Consider the following 20,124-nt stretch of genomic DNA (forward strand, 5'->3'; position numbering starts at 1 on the left):
TAAAAAATTATATTTTTCTTTTCTGCAATGCTGATTTTGGCCTACTTTTAGCAAAGCAACGAGAATTCTTGGCAATTGTAATGAAGCAATGTTTTACTGATGAACTTTTGCCAGCTGTATAATTCTTCAGTCCGTTGGAAAACTGCTTAAACTTTTAACAGACTGAATCTGCACTTAGTCTTCCTTTCATGGATTTAAATCTCCTTCTTTCATGTTTTATAATCACTGTATTCCTACAGATTTCTGATCCTTAAAAGCAGCATTTTGGGTGCAGGAATTTTAGATTACCACCATAATAAGGAGGTAATACAGCAGATCTAAACTAGATAATGAAACTGGAGCCCATAGATTCATACATGAGAGTGCTTATTGAATAAAATGTACTGTTACAATATAAATAAACTTCTTAATGCTGCATCCCTTAGCAGAATAATAGCCGCTGCAGATAAAGGCTGCTGATGCTAAATTGATACGGTGTGTTTTGGATAAGAACAGCATGGAAAGAGAGCGCTGAAGTCTCTTTTGATAAGCAGAACAGTTTACTGCCTCAGATAAAAATAGGTTTCTAAAGGTCAAACACTTTAATGCAATAGCCAAAAGAAACAGTACCATGCCATTTACCTTTTAACCTTACTCCATACAAGATTACCATGTGCTCTCAAAGATACAGGATAGACAGGGGTTATTCGTACAAACACATCCTGAAAAATAAGGCATTCCTCGCTCTGTGCGGCTTTCCAGAACTTTTTTGTTAAAAAACAAAACAAAACAATCTATGCCAGTCAAATTCTAGCTGAACCACGCTGTCTGGAAACAGAATCGAATGAGGAAACAGATTTAATCATCCAGAACAGACCAAGTCAAATTCAATAAAAAGCGCAATGAAAATGAATGACACTTTCTCATTTCATTTAGAAATTCCAGCGGGCTTTCTGTTTTTTAAAATCACATAAGGATATAAACACTGCAAACTTTCTATTTTCAAGCCCTGACATTTTGTTATTCCAAGGATTAGTATCCACAAAGAATTGATTTACATGCTAAACAAAGGATTATTTCATTTATTGACTTAAAGAGCACCATGAACCCTGTAGGATAACAGTAACTTTCATTTAAAGAAAAAAAAAATTGCCTTCCTTAGAGTAAGCCAATAGTTTACGTTCTTAATGAAAAAAATAAGACCATCACTTCACATTCATTGGCTTGCAATGCACTGAAACCACATGAGAACATCATTGCTTGGTTTTGATATGATTCATTGACTCACTTTATCTTACCTTGGTTCAGCACTGACCTCTCTTTCACTTGCTCACCTCTTATCTGTGTTCTCCTCAGTTCCATGTTGCTCACAAGCATTGCTATGGACAAGGCCAAGTCACTCATTGGCTCCAAAGACTTTGCAGATGGCCAACACACACATAACAGGGCACAACTATCGCTTCCCACCACCTTTACTTCTGCTACCACATTGTACCCAAGTATTCTCTGCTCCCTTATAATCTAGTTCCTTAAAAAAAATCAGTAACTCATTGAAAAATATTTCACATCAAGTGAATTATTTGAGTGTCTTTGCATTACCTTGCGACATAAAAGGCAAATATTTAAGAATGTACATTTCAGGCATTTCTATCAAATATGAAAACATAAAAGGTAACACTTTGGTAAGCAAATGAGAACACTGTTTAAACACTGAGTCCTGCATACATACATATGCACACCTTCTCTCAAAGCTTTCATTTGAAATTTCATTTGAAATAACAGAGTAGCTTTAAGAAATGCAGTAAAAAGCTAACTTATGAGTTAGATGTACAGGCTGAGCAACTCATACTGCAATGAACTGCAAATAAGCCAGTGAAAGCTTTCACCTTTATATGCATAGAACCTCACCTGACATGGAGTATTCAGACTCAGCTAACACGGTATGACCTTTTAATACCTCAGCCAATCCACAACATAGACAAGCTCATTACTTTATCCCAAACAAACTATGCATATCTTAATCTAATTCTTCACCAACATAGTAATTTATTTTTCAAGACTACTTGGTCAAACAGCAGATTGGAGATAAACTGAAGCCTGAGATAGAGAAATAAGACACAAGCCTTGTTACTCCAAAGACACCAGACTTTGAAAAATGTCTGCTATCAGTTTAACAAAAGGGTTACAAATGACCAAACCCTGCTTTTCCTAAAGTAGAAAGGAACATTTTTATGATGAATGCCATGACTCAAAAAGAGTGAATAAAATGGTCTGTACACCGAGTAAGGGAAGGGGATGGTGTTGCAAACCACGCTATGTTCCTGAAAGCCCCCACCATATACACAGATCTAAAACAAGTGAGAAGTTACCTTACATTTTCACTGCACCATCAAAAGCAAGTACATGCAAAAGTTATGTTTCTCCCATCAATAAAAAATATATTTGGATCAATGTAGATATACAAAGAGGGAATAATATCTGCAATAGATGACCCAGTTCTGACCAGAATCACTCCTCTACCTGCTTACTATGACACGAGTAACACCTCCACAAATCAAAAGCCTTGAGTCTCAACTCCCTATGACGGGCACATGCTTTTCCTGGCAGCAAAAAGCTCAGCCTGCCTAAAATAGAAAGGAATACTCTCAAAACTGTGTTTCCGTGGCTTGTAAAAGACAATATTATTACTTTTAATGGAAGATTTTTTTTTTGACCACTGCCCCATTCCCCAAGTACTGGCTGACAAGTGATGTGGAAAATTCACATACCAAGAACGCATGCTATATTTGGTTTAACTCATTTTAAAAGTCTGTCTTATCAAATCACAGACAAATTTGCAATTTTAGATTAATCACATCTGGATTAGGTATGTTAATGACTCCGTACTACATCCATTTTACTGTATGTTCACTAGTGTACAGATGATAATTGTCACATTTGGAATGCAGATGCAATTCTCAATCCAAAAGGAGCCTGCAAGAATAACAAGACCAATAATTTTGTTTTATGGATTATGAAACATTTCACTGTGTTATTAAAAGCTCACATCACTTATAAATGGGCTCAAGAAACCAACAGCCTGAACCAAACCAAGGGCGAGTCAGAGATCTTTCCACGGTTAGGAATTCAACATTTAGGCATCCTGTTGCTAGAAACCCGGAGGAAAAGGCATCGACTGCCTTCAGTGAGGCAGGAAACAGAATCTTAGAGTTTATCTTTGCCTCTGATTTTAGAGAAAACATTGCTGCAAGAAAACATCCTACGATAGCAAACTAAGAAAATGGGAAACCGTACCGTGAACTGCAGTTACGCCTCATCATGAATTTGAGCAAAAACTAAGAAAAGCATTTAAAAATTAATCGGGACTTTTTTGAGTTATAGCTAGACGTCCACTCGGGCAAACACGTTAATAATTTCATTTGAAACACTTTTACATGACGAAATTATCCGTGCTGTTTTGATTTTTAATTGATGAGAAGCGGGGTAAGCCAAAGCAAACAGGAGCACAACCAGCAGTGATGTGTTTATCTCATTCCTCCGCGAGCAGTTTCAGGTGTTGGGAGCTGGCATGCTGCACATCCTGCCTCCCGACTGCAGCTTCCCGTGGATGTCCCGAGGGTACAGCGAGGGGAAGACACCAGGCTGGTAGCACCTGACTGCTCCCCGCTTGTTTCTGGCGCTAGAAATAGCAACAGGTTTCCTTGCATGATGCAGCGTCTCCACCCCGCAGCCAGTGAGAAACTCCACTGCATTTGCCCATGGGCTTCAGAGCTTCTCCTGGGGAATTAATTCCCATCTCCACCCATGTCCCAATCACTCCCCATCATTTTCTTTTCCCCACCCTCTTGGCTGCAGTTCCTGATCTCGGCACAAATCTTTTTTTCAACTGCATGTCCAGTCCCACCCTTGCTCGTTGCTTTCCATACTCTCATTTGCCAACTCTAAAACCCTCCTGTCACCGCAAATCCTTTAATCTCTTCCAGACTGCCTCCTCCCTCCAATTCACAGGACACATCACCCCTCAGCTAGACGTAGTTCCAATCCGCCAATTCCTCAGAAACCCCTGCACCTTTTTGCTCATGCCTGCTGGATCCTCTCTGCCACCCAGTCATCCTTTCATCTTCCCTTTAGCACTTCTCTCCATTAAAAAAAAAAGGAATTTTGACAAGGAAGTTTCCTACCTTGATATTCACACACCATCCTATGCTGGTTTCTCTAATCTGCGTGAAAAAAAAACTAAATGTACTTTTGATTGAGGGGGAGCACCACTCATTGCCAAGAGCTGGCGAAGGTACAGCCTCCGTCCCTCTGCTGGGTGAGACTGCCCCACCAGCAGAAGTCTACTTACAGGCTTCATGGAGGCTGCATCCAGCTCACAGGTCCCCCATGAAATGAGCAAAGAAACAGTGTCTTAACCCTAACAGAGTCTTTGATGCAACCATCCTACTCAGTGGTAGTGTTCAAAAGGGTTTTACTTCACTTGGAGCTCTGTGGGGACATTTCTCTGCAACTGCCTACTTCCAGTTCATCATCGCATTGGCTGGCAGGCAGTGAAGAAATGATATCAAAAGATTCCTGAATGTTTCATTTGCCTAGAAGTGCCAATATTTTAATGAGCTGTAAGAGGTTAGCATTTGAATTGAAACAGAGCATTTTGTCCACAAACTACTCAAGTTAAAAGATGGTGAGGTGTCCTACAGAAGAGAGTTCTGGTGATGGCAGCTTTAGACAGAAATTAAACAAATACTTCGAAAAGTTTTATCTTCCCTATTAGTCCCCATTAAAAACAAACAAAAAACCAACTGCAGCACCTGCATAAGAGGATGTTCCCATGTCTCATGAAATGCAGTAATGCTACGGTCTTTCTCTACTGGAGCTCAAAGTTTCTTCTACTGCCCATTTTCATAGAGCTGGTAACAACACATCATCTCGGGTTATGCCTAAATTGAACTCAGTTGAAACCTGAGAGCAGATTCGAAAGATACACGGCACATTGCATAAGCCAGTTTTCCCAGGGAGCCAATTTTGTTTTTTTCAAAAAGCAACAAAATGGGCAAATCTCCAGTTGTAGGTGCTCACTGAAAAGCCTGTGTCAGCACAGCCTGATCTATTCCAAGTTTGCGTTTAAAGTGCTTATGCGGAATTTTTCTCCTTAGGTAGCATGTGACTAAAAAAGTTAATATGTGAACTACCTACCACTCTGAGGTGGTGAACTGCTTGTGGGGAGGCATTACGGCCAAGTAAGTACGCACAGCAATGAAAGTGTTGTAGCAAAACAAAGTACTTAAGCTGTTTGGGGGGCAGGAAAGGGGGAGAGATTGCTAACAAGTCAATTAAATGATCTATTAAGGGTTATTAGTGCCAGTCAGAGCAATACACAAAGTTAAATAGTTCAGAAAATTAATGTACAAACAGCCCTAAAGAAGCATGAGAAGCCAGAGATCCATGAACAACGTGACCTATTTCATTCAGTCTTCAACTTCTGTGATTTTTACGAGTCAAGTTGACTTCGTTAGCCTTTCACAGTCCCAAGGTAAAACGGGCACACTGCAAAACCTTTGCCCCATGTCCCAGGGGGAATCCTGCCCCTCATTCATCTGCAACATTTTGTGAAGTGTGCCACCAAATGTTGTGTGTCCATAGTAGTCTATGACCAGATGATTTCTGAGGGCTGAAAATCACGTCAGTGCAAATAAGAGTCAAACAAAACAAGAAAATGATACTTGTGGGCCGGCGATAAATGATGATGTATGTTAGTCATTTACACCCCAAGATAAAAATCTAATGTTTTTATAATCTTAACTTACAGAAATAGTACATGCATAAGGTACTTGTGCAACAAAAGATTTTTTCCATACCACTTAGGAAAGTAAGAGCTAACTCCAAAGACTTTTGGAATTAACTTTCTAAAATAAATAAATGTGAAAAAATAACTATAAGATTGCCTTATATTTTACAGGTCAGAGTGTACAAATACTTTCTAGGTCAAGTTTTTGAGAAATATATGTATATAAACACTATATGCACTCAAAATAATTCGAACAACAAACAGATCTCTGTAAATTTCAGCTTTTGAAAAATCTTTGCTTCCAAACTGCCACCCAATCACTAATATACACAGGGAAGAATCAGCTATTAAGAAATTGTAGCCTATCCATCTTCAAATCATCTTGAGTTTAGCCTGCTCCGTTGGGCAACTGCCAGCACAAAGGACATTGGGATGGGGACTGAGAATCAGAATACAAAAAGAAATAGGAATTTTAAAACTAAGTGCCAAATACAGTCCATCACCAAAGTGTCTTTGGATGCAGATGATCCTGTGTTTACAGGAGCATGTCAGTGTTTTATACAAATCAGATTACAAATGGATCAGAGGATTTAAACTCTGTGTACCAGCAAAGCTATCATCTACCAAACAAGCTGCTGCTAAATTACGATCAGCCCCGCAGTTTGTGAGACACTCAAAAACAAAGCTGTAGGTTCACACTGCAGTGGACTTTCCCTACTTCCAGGTTGCCTGTGCAATACTTTTCTGTGGCTGTCTGTTCAACCTCCTGAGCCCTGGGAGCTCTTATCTATACAGCAGAGACGGAAACTGGCTTCTGTGCTAAACATCAAGTGCCTCCTGTCACCTACCTCTCCGTGACTAAATTGCACTTGCCACTTACCAGGGGTTTTTGCACGTTTGCTTGGTTACCCCCTTCCTATCATCACACACGGTTTTATGAAACTCTTTCCCTTTGTGACACTGTTCTCCATGTGCCCTGCAAACATCCCGTTTTATCTCCAAAGTCCTCAGAAGATCAATGCTCAGACTGTATCAGGAATACAGATGGAGCTAACGTGAAAGCAGTGTTATGGTGGCAGGGAAAATAGATACTAGAGAGTAGTTCTTTGAGCCAGGGCAATTCCTGAGGCAATTTAAATGTCTGGACCTAACTGTTAGGTATATTGGGCTGTTATTAAAAACAGGAAAGAAGAAGGAAAAAATAAGAAGAGAAAATGCAACCCATCCCCAAAACAGTAACCCTCACCCCCATGGAAACCATTGCCTGCGTTAAGGCTTGGTCTATTCATCATTTCTGCTTTTGTCCTTCAGTGAGAAAGCTGAGGGAGGTTTTCCTGTGTCATTCCTGCCTGTCCTTCCAAGCACCTTAACTTCTGACATTCTTTTCAGTAGGCAATTTCTCGTAATTAGCTCCTAATTACATATATCAAGGCCTACACATTTTTAGATAGTTTATCCTCTTCCAAATGTCTTTTCCAATCCTGTTTAATGTTAATCCTGTTTATCTCGTGAAAGCAATCCTTCTTCTTGTCTCTTCAGTATTATAGTTTCCAAGTCTTCCTTCACCCTCTTAAGTTGTAGTTTCTTACAAGATATTTTAGATCAATCACTGCCAGCAGCTGATTGAAAAAACACTATTACTAATAGTAATGTAAGTAATAGTACTAATAGTAATTAGTAATACTAATAGGTAATAGTACTAATAGTACTATTATTAATAGCAAAATAATACTAATAACACTATGTTAATAGTGGATGACTCCTTAGATTTTCACTTTATTCGATAACGAGTGGTCCTCACCTTACAAACAGCTGGACACAGAGTGAAACAGATACAATTCTCATTCACATTTTTGTTGGTTTTAATTAAGTTGAGCAATTTTATCAAGTGCTTAACTGCTACCGTTTAAGTCTTCCAGAGATCCACCAGCAACCATCTGTAAGCAATCCACCTTAAGAGTCCCTTTGGAGATCAAGGAGTCTGCAGTACTGCTCAATCACATAAATGAAGCATCACTGGGTCAAAAGCTGTATTGATGACTCTACAGGTGGAGTTCCCAGTACTAACCAACTTCACAACAATGTGCTTAGCACAGGACAAAAAAAAATATTGCATTAAAAAGGTAAGACAGAACAAACTAAGACAAAATCTTCCCTAGATAAATAATGATAGAAAGGCGAATTCCATCATGTAATGTATTTGAATCACTAGGAATGAGCATACCTTACTGTTACATGTGTACAACATCTCTGGTGTTGAATTCTCTCACAAAGTATTGCCCTAGGAGTGCTTACATTAAACAAGAATCACTTTTTATCAGTTTTGCAATGAAAAAAACTGCTGGCAAAAAGCTGAAATGTGGTAATACATTTCCTTATTAAACTATATACCTTCAGGTGCAGAAGTAAAACGAGTGAGTTGCTCTGGTTTTGCATATGCAGCAGTAATTATGAGCACAGCAGCGAGTACCAAATAACTCATTAATGTCCATGGAAAGGGAAGAGAACACGACTAAACAATTGGGAAGAGGAAGACTGCAACTTCTAAGGTACAGTATCTCAAACACAAGGGAAGGAAAGTAGCTGAAGCTTTTACAAGTATCCTGTTTTAAATCAATGTGTTTGTAAGGAGAATCAATGGTACAATGAAGATATTGACCAAAAGCTTTTATGTTCTCCATCTGGCAGTCCCAATAAACATGAAAATGCAGATTTCTAATAAACAGCTCAGATTTAGAAAGCTGAAACATTGCAGTTTCAACAAAAACCACTTAAGCCAAGCATGAACTGTAAGAATGCAAACACATACAACGTAATTGATTTGAGTTCATAATGCTAAAACTTAAGAAACTCTAATAATATTGAAAGACTGTAGAAAAATTAGCAAGTCATAATTAATGTGGAAGAAACAGTGCCTAACGATGTGCAAAAAGTAATAAATTATTTGTCCTGTATGTATGGGCAGTGGTACTCATATAAGGAAATCAGTAAACCACAGAAGGATGAAACTAGACCATAGGCAGATACCACCATTAAAAGGAATCCTCATCATTTTTTCCGAGATGCCTAAGGCAAGATACCAAAAACTGAGACACAAATTTTCCTGATTAGGAAAAAAAATTAATACTCTTAACTATCTCTTACATTTAATAAAATAAAATAAAGAACATAAGCTTAGAAGAGGCATGACACATAGTATGCTACCAGACAAATTAGACTGATGAGGAGTTCTTCATTAAGCTCCTGCTACTGTGTACTAAATACTCAAGGTCTGAAGGACAATAGAAAAACTAGGAGGGAACACAAGATCTACAGCTTCCCCATCTTTTACTCTCGTCTGGTTTATTACTCTTGTCTGGTCTCCTCCCATCAGAAACAAAGCACGTCTGACCTCATCCATAATCTGAGCTAATCCTTTAATGTGTTCTCCAGCTACCCCAGTTCCTCTTAGCTCTACTTAACTTACCCACCTCTTAACTCATATTTTAATTAGGAGATTTTTTCTAACACAGATCATTTTGCCTGAAATGAGCAACAGCACAAGCATACCAAGAAGCCAACCTGAGGAAACTATAACCCGTTTCTCTGGCTCAGCTGAAGACAAAAAGAAAAGGTACATCCAAGGTCAGCTTTGACAGCCTCTGCCTCCATTATTCCCTGGATTCCCGTTACTCCAATTTATTCATTTATTTCCCTACAACTGCTAAAACTTAAATATTTAACCTAACACACCTAAAACTTGTAAAACTTTTCTGATATACTTACCATGGTTTCTCATTAGCTTATTCCTGGCCAAGAACTGGAAGCTACTTCAAATTTACATCCCCTTCCACCTTTACACTGTTGATAACATCAACCATACACGTTCCTTGAACTCTCTTCCTCAGCCTCTCATACCTCTCTGATCAATCACTTGTTATCCTTCCCAGGGACAGTTCTCCAGTTTCGGAAGGAAGTTTACAGGTCTTCAAACTTAGTTCTACCTTATTCATTCTCCTGCTCCACGTGGTCTCAGGAGTCCACACTGCCTCACAGTATAAACTGAAGATTTTTTTTTTCCTCTTTTCCCATCAAACAGCATAGCAATTAAAGTAAAAATTGGAAGTCCTGGATAAGAGTGTACTCAGCATCCTGGGAACTGGAAAATAGATTCTGCATGTAATGCCTGACATCTCCAGTTGCTTTTTTTGGTTTGTTTTTACAGCCCCATTTCTCCCAAAGAGTGAAGGAGTAAACACAAGAGAAGTAACCACCTCTTGTTCCAGATGCCATACAAACACAAGCAAAGTCTAAGCATCCTACCCTACAAGAACTAACTTGAAAACAGCAATTCAGTGTACACATTTACAGACTGGACTTTATACCAGAAAGCAGATGATATACCCAAACACATAGTGATTCTTCCTTCTTTACATGCACTATATATATATGAGGTTTCAAACATAAGCATTAGAAAACCTGTGATCTTCAGCATCTTCCAGCAAGAAGGCTGTCCATATGGGTAACAGGTCATTAATTCTACTGAGGGCTGTTAATAAGTAATATTAATTTAGAAAGTCAAGTAAACAAGCAATCCATCTACATGTTAGAACATTTTAAAATATTGTTTGAAAGGGTCCAGTTGGTCAGATCTAGTAATAAGCAGTAATTCCATTTAAAAAAAAATAATGCATTCACAAATGCATTCACTCCCGCTTCCTTCATAGATGCCAGAGCTCTGCGGTAACAGAAGTTTTGAAGTCTGAGTGTCCAATCTCATTCAGAAACACAGGAGGTTTGTTTTTTTGCCAAAACCAAGGAAGGTACTTGGCTCATTTGGTAAAATTTGTCTTCAGAAAATTAATAGATTTTCAGAGGTAACCCGTGTCACTTAAACTTGCATATGCAACATTTAAGAACTGGACACATAATAATGGCCTAGTTAATACAGTGCTGCAGACTTGATGTCTAGACAAGATAAGACATTTCAAGAATCCCTGCTACTCCTGCTTATAAGGAGCAACAAAGAGATAGCCTTTTGTGTAACGCCGACAGTGAATCGCTCCAATTGGGAACTTAACACCAAGGACGTATTTGTCATCACTTCCGAAAAAAACCACACTTCAGCACATTACGTGCTAAAAGCATAAGCTGATCCTTAACTATATAAAAACAGAAACTAAACAATATGCATTAGCCTGTATTGGATATTATGAGATTCAGAAGGATTAAAAATACACAAAAAATTGTTACATCAGCAACCTCTGAACATTCATTGACCTTGACCTGCCAATGCAAAATCCTCTGCTATGCTATTTTCAAATACCCAGAGCAGTCTTAAACATCTACCCGATGGTCGCCTACCCAACCATGCTGAGACAACACACACCACCACATTTCAAAATTATGGTTACGGGGGACAGAGGGAAAGACATGTTCAAAGGCATTAAGTGCAGAAACAAATTAGATAAGAGCTTTCTTGTAAATATTTTCTATATTTCATTATCAAGTCAGTCTTCCTTTTCCTGAAGAGTATTAAAACCTACAGTTTACTTTCCAGTTTAAATGTTACATCTATATAAGCAGTGTGGTGTGACAAGCAATAGTATTAAAATTGAGTGTTAAGGACTAATTCTACTGTGCATAGCCCAGAAACATGCTTTTGGTTAAACAGTAGAAGAAATACAGCATAAATTATGTTGAGAAGTTCATCAGAGCACCTTCAGTAAACAGTTCACCACAGGCCTGAATATTTAGCTCCTGTTCCACTCCTTGCTGCCTCTCACCTTCCTTGTCAGTACCGGAGAACTCCCACCACACAGAATTAAACCAAGTTTCCTTTTAGATCCTGAGAATTCAAAGCCAATGCAACAGGCTACAACATTTCTACAGAGAGACTGCTTCCAGATACAGTTAAAAGACTTGCTGTGTTTCACAATCATGAAAAACATTACGGCTATCATACTAATAAATTTTCTGGATCATGTTTAAATTGCTGAACCAGCAATCACTTAAAATTTCTTGGAAAAACACATAGATCACTTTACAGTGCTAAGTTTAAATGATTAAATATATGTCTTCTCTAGCTTTAACTTAATTTACAGTACCTGATTTTATAAAAAAAAAATTCTTCAGTTGAACGAAATGTACTGAAGATGCTTCCAGTATGATTGTAAAACCTTATTTTAATTCTGTGGAAGCTGGCAGCTTCAGTATTCAAATCAACAACAGGAGAAACTGGTTCTGTGAAATCAAAAACTTTTAAAGTTATTCCTCAGGCTTTTCTGAGTGAAACTCCTAAAAGTATTGTTTTATAAAATGTAATCTAGATTCCTCTAGAGATAAGTGTCAACACTACCAAACATAATAATTTTAGATCGCATTAAAAACAACAATTGTTTTTACGCCCCAATTTTCATCACTCTTGACTATAAGCCTATCTCTAGGACCTAGGGGCACGTCTTCATGGGAAATAAACCAATTGCAGTTTCACCAGCATCAGCTAAATATTTATAGTTGTTCTTTTCAGAAAAATCTGCTCTTAGTCTTTTTTTTCCTTCTCTGCTTGTTACTTTTAAATAGTCATAAGTTTATGTATTTGGTGGTAGCTGATTTAGGCCACGTACAAACTGGTGATTGACACACAAGGATAGACCAACTGCAGCATGACCCTAGTAAAAGTTAGAGCATGCTCTATCCCAGGCAGAACCAGCACAGATAATGCCGTTTTCACCAGGAAAACCCTTATGCAAAATCAACATTAAAAAAAAAAAAAAAAAAAGAGAGTAAAAGTTTGGTTTTCATGTATCAAGAGAAAGGAACAGTGTTACAGTATAGGAAATGGGCTCCCCGGCAACAGAACAAAAGCCACAAGAGCTCAGAGAGAAGAGACCTAGAATAAACTTAAAAATCTTTTCTCATACAGACCAGACAGCTACTTTCTTGAAGACATTATGAGATGATCAAGAAGGGGATAAGTGATTTGTATACCTTCTTTCCACCTATCACAGACACACACCAAAAACTTTGCATATCAGATCTCGATGCCTGATGAATATCACCTCTCCTGACCAACTTATAAATTTTAAACCAATTTTCCAATGTTGGGCAGGGTTGTATTGAAAAAAGTCAGAAAATTCTCCAAAACTCTACATTAAACGTAACAAAACTATGGAAACAAAACACTTCATTTCTTTATGACAAACGAAATATAGTAAGTTATTGGAGTTGATTTCCTTACTGTGGAGTGATATGGTAAAGACTAGTAGACGAATAACCTTCTACCGAACCTCCTCAAAAACTCAATGTTACAAGAAGAGCAACAAAAATCATGTTTTCTATTGAATCTAACCCCAAACACTCTACAAAAAAGAAAAAATAATAATTTTTTTGAACATAATACATGTATACCCCCCTCATCCAGACAGAAAACCCTTCAGTCGAAGAAAAATGTAAAGGTTCTTAATCTTTGAATAAAGACAACGGCACTGGATGAGTTAAACAAAACCAAACAAAACCACAACAGGCAGCTTCTAGTGTTCAATCCCCGAACTGTATACATTCTAGTTAAAGAAATTATAGTGTAAAAGTCATTTTTGATAATTTGATCTCATGTAAAGCCATATTTTTAATTACATTTGAAATTATCTGTTTATATTTGATTTTGGAACAGCTATTCACAGCAGCAATCATCCTTGACTTGTGAAATAACAGGTGCTACATTTAAGTTACAGAAAACTACCACTAATTCCCATGTGCAGATAAATTTCGTACTTCTTCAGTAATGTATCTGAATGAATCTCTGTAGATGGAGATGTTGTGATCCCATTGCATCAACAAATTAGATTACGTTTCTATTATGCTCCAAGGAGGACACAAAGAAAGAAATCAAGATATTTACAGCAGATCAAACCATTGCACAAGCACAAGCACTGTGTTAATAACAAAAAAAACAAAGGGACTCACCTGTTCAATCTCCTTGGTCTTAGTCGCAATTGCTTTTGAGCGGCAAAGAAGCTGGCCATCCTCATACAATTCCGTATTATCCGTTATATTTGTTTCTGTTTCCTCTGTTTGTTCGACATACATTGGCGCTGAAGATCCAGCCTTAAAAGAAAAACAATATTCACAGCTCTGAGAGAAAATAAAAACTCATAATATGACACCAAAAGTAAAAACCCATTAACTAATACATTTAGTTAAATATGACTTTGATTATCAAGACCATTAGTGAAGTATTATTGCTACAACCTAAAATCCGTATTTCTGTAACTGTTAAAAACGTAAAAAAAATGACATTACAGAAAACCCATGACTCAGTCTTAATTGTGTAAGGACAACAATGTCAGATAACCTTTACAGGCCTTTCCTCTGAGAAGAACCTTGTCTATTTAGTATTTATCACAACCAACCCGCAAGAAATCCACAATTAAAGTGGGATTAGCTTTCTGGGAATGCATAAAGGTAACAAAACCAAAGTTAAATAGTCAATGACAAAATCAGAACTCTTGCAGTATTCAGTGCTATGGGTTAAATATTAAAGGAAAAGAGATACCTATTACATAGCAATAGAAGATGTGCTTAGAGGATTTCTAATAATGTCAGAAATCTTACTGAAGTATCAAATTTCATAGGCTTCCCTCTAATATGGAAATTGAGACAGTATTCCTGCCCTAAAGAATACAGACTCACACTTCAAGGAGTTTATACAGAAAACTGAAAGAGAAGAAATTACTACAGCATATTTAAATACAATATTACACAACAGATTTATACAAGAGTAGAAAGGGGGGTTGGGGTGTTTCTGTAATAAGATTGGAAAATTGAATTAGATGCATAAAATTTCAACTATTTAAAACTAAAGAAGTGGAGGAACTTAAGACTTAAGTAATGTGTAGGAGAAGAGCATTAGAAAAAAAAGTTGAAGTGATCCTATGAGCATCTGCTCAAAACTCAGAAGCAATATAAACCATGAAGAGCAGACCCTGAATCTCTTCGCTGCACTAAATCATGAAATGCCTGAGTAGAGGCTGATAAAAAGTTCAGTGCAACACAAGGTTCAACCATTACACACTATGCAAGATAAACTAACTAGGAAAAAATTTGTTGCAATTCATACATGACAGCCTACTAATCAAGGTGAGTACCCTTTCTGCTAGGACTCTGAATGAAATGCCTCACCTCCTTCATTAGCATTCCCGTGACACACTTTCTTGGTCAATAAATCATCTCAGACTCCTCCATAATCTACAACAATTGTTTCATTTTGAATCTTTCTCTCACTGCAATTTCCTTTGAGGCAGAGAGGCAACAACTCTTCTCCCTACGGTCCACTCTGTTCTTTCCTCCATTGCATTACCTTCCCTTCATCAAGAACATGAGTGATACTTCTCTTCAGTTCTGCCTTCCTGAATCTCTCTACAAATGGAACTGCCCATGCACATGTTCTCCTCTACAAGGCATCTGTGCTTGGATCAGTTTGCTCCTTATTTTTCCACACTTCACCACCTTTTTAAACTTTCTTTTTCCTGGAGAGAAATGAGCGACTCTTTTACCTAACTGTATCTTCCTGTTAGTATCAAGAAGTTGCTGATAGCTATTACATTAATGGGCATGATTTGAGAATTCAGATAAATGTAGATCCAGTCTGTTTATTTCTCAAGCCTAGATCTTTGGTTCTGTAAGTGTGAAATACAAGGAGGAAATGTAATGCTTCCCAAGATGCTTTTATTTTCCCTCAAATCATTTACAAACAAATATAAAATACAATCCCATTAACTATAAAGTTTAAGATGTGACTTTGTAAAGTAGGTACTATTTTGTTTTTGTAAGACTGTTTCTCAAGTTGAAAGGAAGCCTGCTGAAATGATTGCAGGATTAAAACAGACTATACTACAAGAAAACAACACTGCATGACTTTGATTTGTTTTAAACAACAAAAGGCAGATGTCTGCATCAAAAGATGCTAGTTAAAAGACACCATGCTTACTAGATTCTTGCTGCTGTCTCTTTGCCAGAAGTTACTGTCTACTAATCTTGCCAGCCTTGGCTTTGAAAATCCTGTGTCACATATAGTCTTCCTGTGAGTAAAAGCCAAAAGACAGAGTTATGTCTGTCAATCTGTTCAGGACAGAAAGGTGAGAAAGTCTCAAAAATGGTTAAGGTATAAAAGGTGATAAGGGCTCTCCCAGAAACCCTGTCCTTTCAGTGCTAGGCTGAATGCTCCCATGATCTGAGAGCCCTAGGATCCCATCAGCAATCCCTACTAACCTGCTTTCTCCCCCAGTCAGGGATTCAGGTTATCAAGTAAGTCCCATACTTGCCCAAACATAAGATCCACAGCTGAACTGTCCAAGAGCAAGAGGTTTGTCAGTTCCTTGCCAATCTCGCTACAATTAACTTCAGTAGTAAATACGGAACTATTTAAGTTTTCTCAACTAATGAACACTCGCAGAGCCTGCAAGCCTGCTCTGTTAGCAGAGCAGTGAAAAATGATCACTGAAAAGGGCTATAATCACACTTCAATATACGGGCAGAAGGCAAGGAGAGGCAAGAACAGATGGTTCTAAACTGACAATTAATTAATGCTGAGTATTACCAAAACAAAGGTTTAGGGAAAATAAATAAACCCATCTATCAACCAAGTGCAGTAGCAAGGGTAAAGGCCTAATTTTTAAGATGAAGGAGGATTGCTTTCAAAAAAGAATAACTGAAATGACATGAGAGACTGCCACGGCATGGAACTGAACTCAAGAAACCAGAGCTTCTCTTCTGGTCTGATGTTTTACATGAACACTCATATTTTGACACAGTAAGCCCTCGCTGGTTTTAGGGAGCTGAGTAGGCAAGCCAACTTATACCAGTGCAACAGTTCCCTGGGAACTCTCCATGGGAGAACCAGAGCCTGATTTTGTCAATTGTTGCTTAATATGAATTCAAATGATAGTAACAAAACACATTATGTTTTTGTGGGTTGTTTTGTGTGTGTTTTTTTTTTTTTTTTTAAACAACGAATATAGCATCATAAACACAAGGCTTTAGTTTCCCTCTCTCCCCCTTACACCAAAATTTCACAGTACAGGCAGACAATTCCAAGGGTAAATTATAAGACATGCCTTTCAGGAAAGTGCCAAAAAACTAGAAGCTACTGTTGTAACTTATAACAAAATAAATTGATTAATGCTCCTGTCTTACATCATACTCTGTTCTTTCAGGTAAACTGCTTTCATCCGCCTTTTCTGCCTTTTCAGCTGCCCACTTGCTTGCAGCTTCCGCAAGTTCCTTCTCCGATAGTCTGTTGCTCTTATCCAATGCCTGCAGAAAAACATTACAGTGAAGGTTTAAACATGAAATACATTTCCACATGGAAAAACATCCTCAAAATGAAAATAAACATTTTTCACAACATCTTGAAACGGGAAATAAGGAAGCCAAAGATTTCAGTTGCTGACTTGTTTAAAAACAAAAAAAAGTTCAGGAAAATGTTAAAAAAGCACCATATTTTCAGAATCAGGATTTTTGTTTTGTTGTTCAAAGGTCAAATAACAGAAAAATTTGAGACCAGCCGAGTTTAAAGACAAAGGGATCTAATGGATACTATGGAGTAATCAGACACAAGTGTGGATTGACCTTATAATTCAATGCAATTTTCAGGCATAAAAGGTGTTGTGGTTTAACCTATCCAGCAGCTCAGCACCACACAGTCATTTGCTCACCCTTCCTACCCAGCGGGATGGGGTAGAGAACTGGAAAAAAAAAAAAATAGAAGCTTGTGGGTTGAGATAAAGACGGTTTATTAGGACAGAAAAGAAAGAAAAATTATAATAATAGCAATAATAATGATAATAGTAATAATAACAGCCACACTAAGATACCAAAAAAGATACAAAAGGCAACTGCCTGAAAAAGGATGCCACAATGTCTACCCAATAGTTGTTCCACCTTAGCATGTAGATGGACAAAAAAAAGCAAACAAGAAATCAACAAAGAAAACACTTTATCATTAGTTCATTGCAAATTACATAGATGTCCACAGGAAGCAAACACTCTGCAGTCCGATATAGGATTCTGTGTCATAAAGACACAACCTTTAACTGAATTGATAAGTGAAATACAAAATTACAGAATTATAATCAGCAAAATCAGGAGGTGACAGAGATAACGAGGAGTTTGATATGCAAACAAGCTAGTAAGAGGGTTCCTGAGAGGAAGGGGCAATATAACTCCCAGCTCACTTTTCCAAAGTACATGATTATTCTTATACTAATTTCACTACCAACTGCTGCCTGCCCAATGTTCTTATTCCCCAATGTATGCACAACTTTTACCCATAATCTGACTTCTTCCTAGCTGCCAGAAAATCTTGTAGTGTGGTTTTATTACAAACCTCTCCATTTCCTCAAATATAGCTCTGCAAAAAGAAATAATCAATATTGTTGTCACCAATTGTTATTGTTGCAAAAAAAATAAGATAAAATCTCACATGCCTTACAACGCTTCTACAAGCCGAAAATAGAAACTAGCCACTCTAGTATCTGTAAGACAGCAGAAAAAAAATGTTTAATCTCACTAAATTACATGGGTCACATGTGAATAACATATATTAAAAATTCTGAGTGTATTTTATGTAATAAAGTAGTAGCATTTCCACAGGTACACTCTATTAAAGGTAAGAAAATTAAAATAACATGAGCACACTTCAAATGAAAACATTTGAAGCTATTTAGGTTGTAAACTAGCAAGAAATGTATAATCTTGTGGAAAAAAACTTTTTTTTTTTTAATCAAAAAAAGGGTGTCTTTTCATTTTTTCTTATGCATAATGCAAGAGCAGCAAAAACCTGTCAGTTTTCTGCTATCTTCTCTGGGAAGCTTTCCTTGTCTCACACATCTGTCTTTGGCTTTAATTATGTTGGATGCAACCTCCAAGGCTTGTAGTCCAGAAAGATATTAAAGAAAAACACAAAAGATGTCATGCAGCAGTCAATTAAACAGGTGGTTAAGATCTGATAACACCAGCATGTATTAATTCACAGGCATGAATATGTAAAAAAATTAATTATAAGACAGATAAAAAAAACTTTTTCAGATTTGCATACAGTTAAAGTGAAAAGAGATATTGCTGTGAAAGCATATACCTTTACAAGTATTTCAAAGCTAAATTATTACTTAGAGCAGTGAAAATTATCTCCTTTAATCTGGAGAATGAAGCATTCAATTCATTTCTCCATTCTAGATTGTAAGACCCTCGCCCTAGAGATGTGTATCGTGTTTTGGCACAACTTTTTCGGTTGATATTTCCACACAAGTGAAGCATTTACACAGTTTAACTGGGTAGTGTAATCCAGCCATCATCCCAAGAGGCAACTCTGACAGAAAACAGTACATTACAGGCAGATATGGGGACTTAAAAGGGACAAGTGATAAAATGTCACTGAAGTAATTCCATTTTTGCAGCTTACGTATAGCCAATAAATACTGGGGTAAAGATTTCAATCAAAGTTGTATTTTGTGTGGTCTACACCAAGTGGGTATATGCAAACCTCTGGCGTCAAAAAATAAAATATCGATACAGCATAGATCAGAGCTCTATGGAGAGGAAAGCTATACAAAGAATACTTATAGCTCAAGCTCACACTGCATATTAATACCATAGCAAGAGATTTTGCAGTATCTCTTTGTTCCCACAGATTTGTAATACAGATTTGGTATTAAGCTGCAGGATGTTAAGTCCGTAAGCAAAATAGGTGAACTAATTATAAAGTTTATTTTCTAATCCAGATCAGTGCAACTTTTGCCTAACAGCTTTTATCTTACTTATTTACATCACTGAAAACACAGGACTTGCCTCCCCTCTTAAGGACATTGGCACTTCACTAGTGCCTAGCACAGCACTTCCAAAAGAGCTGCATAAGGAATAAGTACTTAGAGTGACACAGCACAACCAAAACCTGATTTTTTTTTTACCCAGTTAATTATTTCCTTCAGTCTTACCTTCTCACAACAAAAATACCATTCTCCCCCTGCTCCCCCTTTTCTTTTTTTAAACATTCCACTTTTTTTTTTTTTAATTAAAAAGACCCCCAAGAACCAGGCTACTATATCATGCTACTTAGGGTGAATGCTACTTTCTAATAGGACCTTGTTCACTCAGAACAATATATAGCATTGTTTATTTTTCATTAAAAAATATTTCTCAAAAATGTAGGGAAAATACTCCTGTGGAAGTGTTCATTTTAACTTCAAATACAATTTCAGGCAAGCAGTCTGTGATGTGAAAATGTTTTTACTGCCACAGGACAGCCAGAACAAAACTGATTGCTGCTGATTGTTCATTAGCGTTTATTAGTCTGTCTGTTTAACTAATTAGTAAGATTATGT

At 37.3% G+C, this 20,124-nt stretch overlaps 1 protein-coding gene across 5 annotated transcripts in view; it reads right to left on the bottom strand.

The window, feature by feature from the left end:
- Nucleotides 1–20,124, bottom strand: part of PPHLN1 (periphilin 1) — a 69,839-nt gene that overhangs the window by 13,093 nt on the left and 36,622 nt on the right. For all 5 annotated transcript variants that reach the window (XM_068669398.1, XM_068669395.1, XM_068669396.1 and 2 more), the window contains exons 8-9: nucleotides 16,940–17,059; nucleotides 13,712–13,852 (exon numbers count right to left, since the gene is read on the bottom strand). In XM_068669398.1, the coding sequence (XP_068525499.1) occupies nucleotides 13,712–13,852; nucleotides 16,940–17,059 (261 nt within the window). The remainder of the gene's footprint in view (nucleotides 1–13,711; nucleotides 13,853–16,939; nucleotides 17,060–20,124) is intronic.

This window comes from Anas acuta, chromosome 1 (assembly GCF_963932015.1).
Source record: "Anas acuta chromosome 1, bAnaAcu1.1, whole genome shotgun sequence".
NCBI classification, from domain to species: Eukaryota; Metazoa; Chordata; class Aves; order Anseriformes; family Anatidae; genus Anas; species Anas acuta.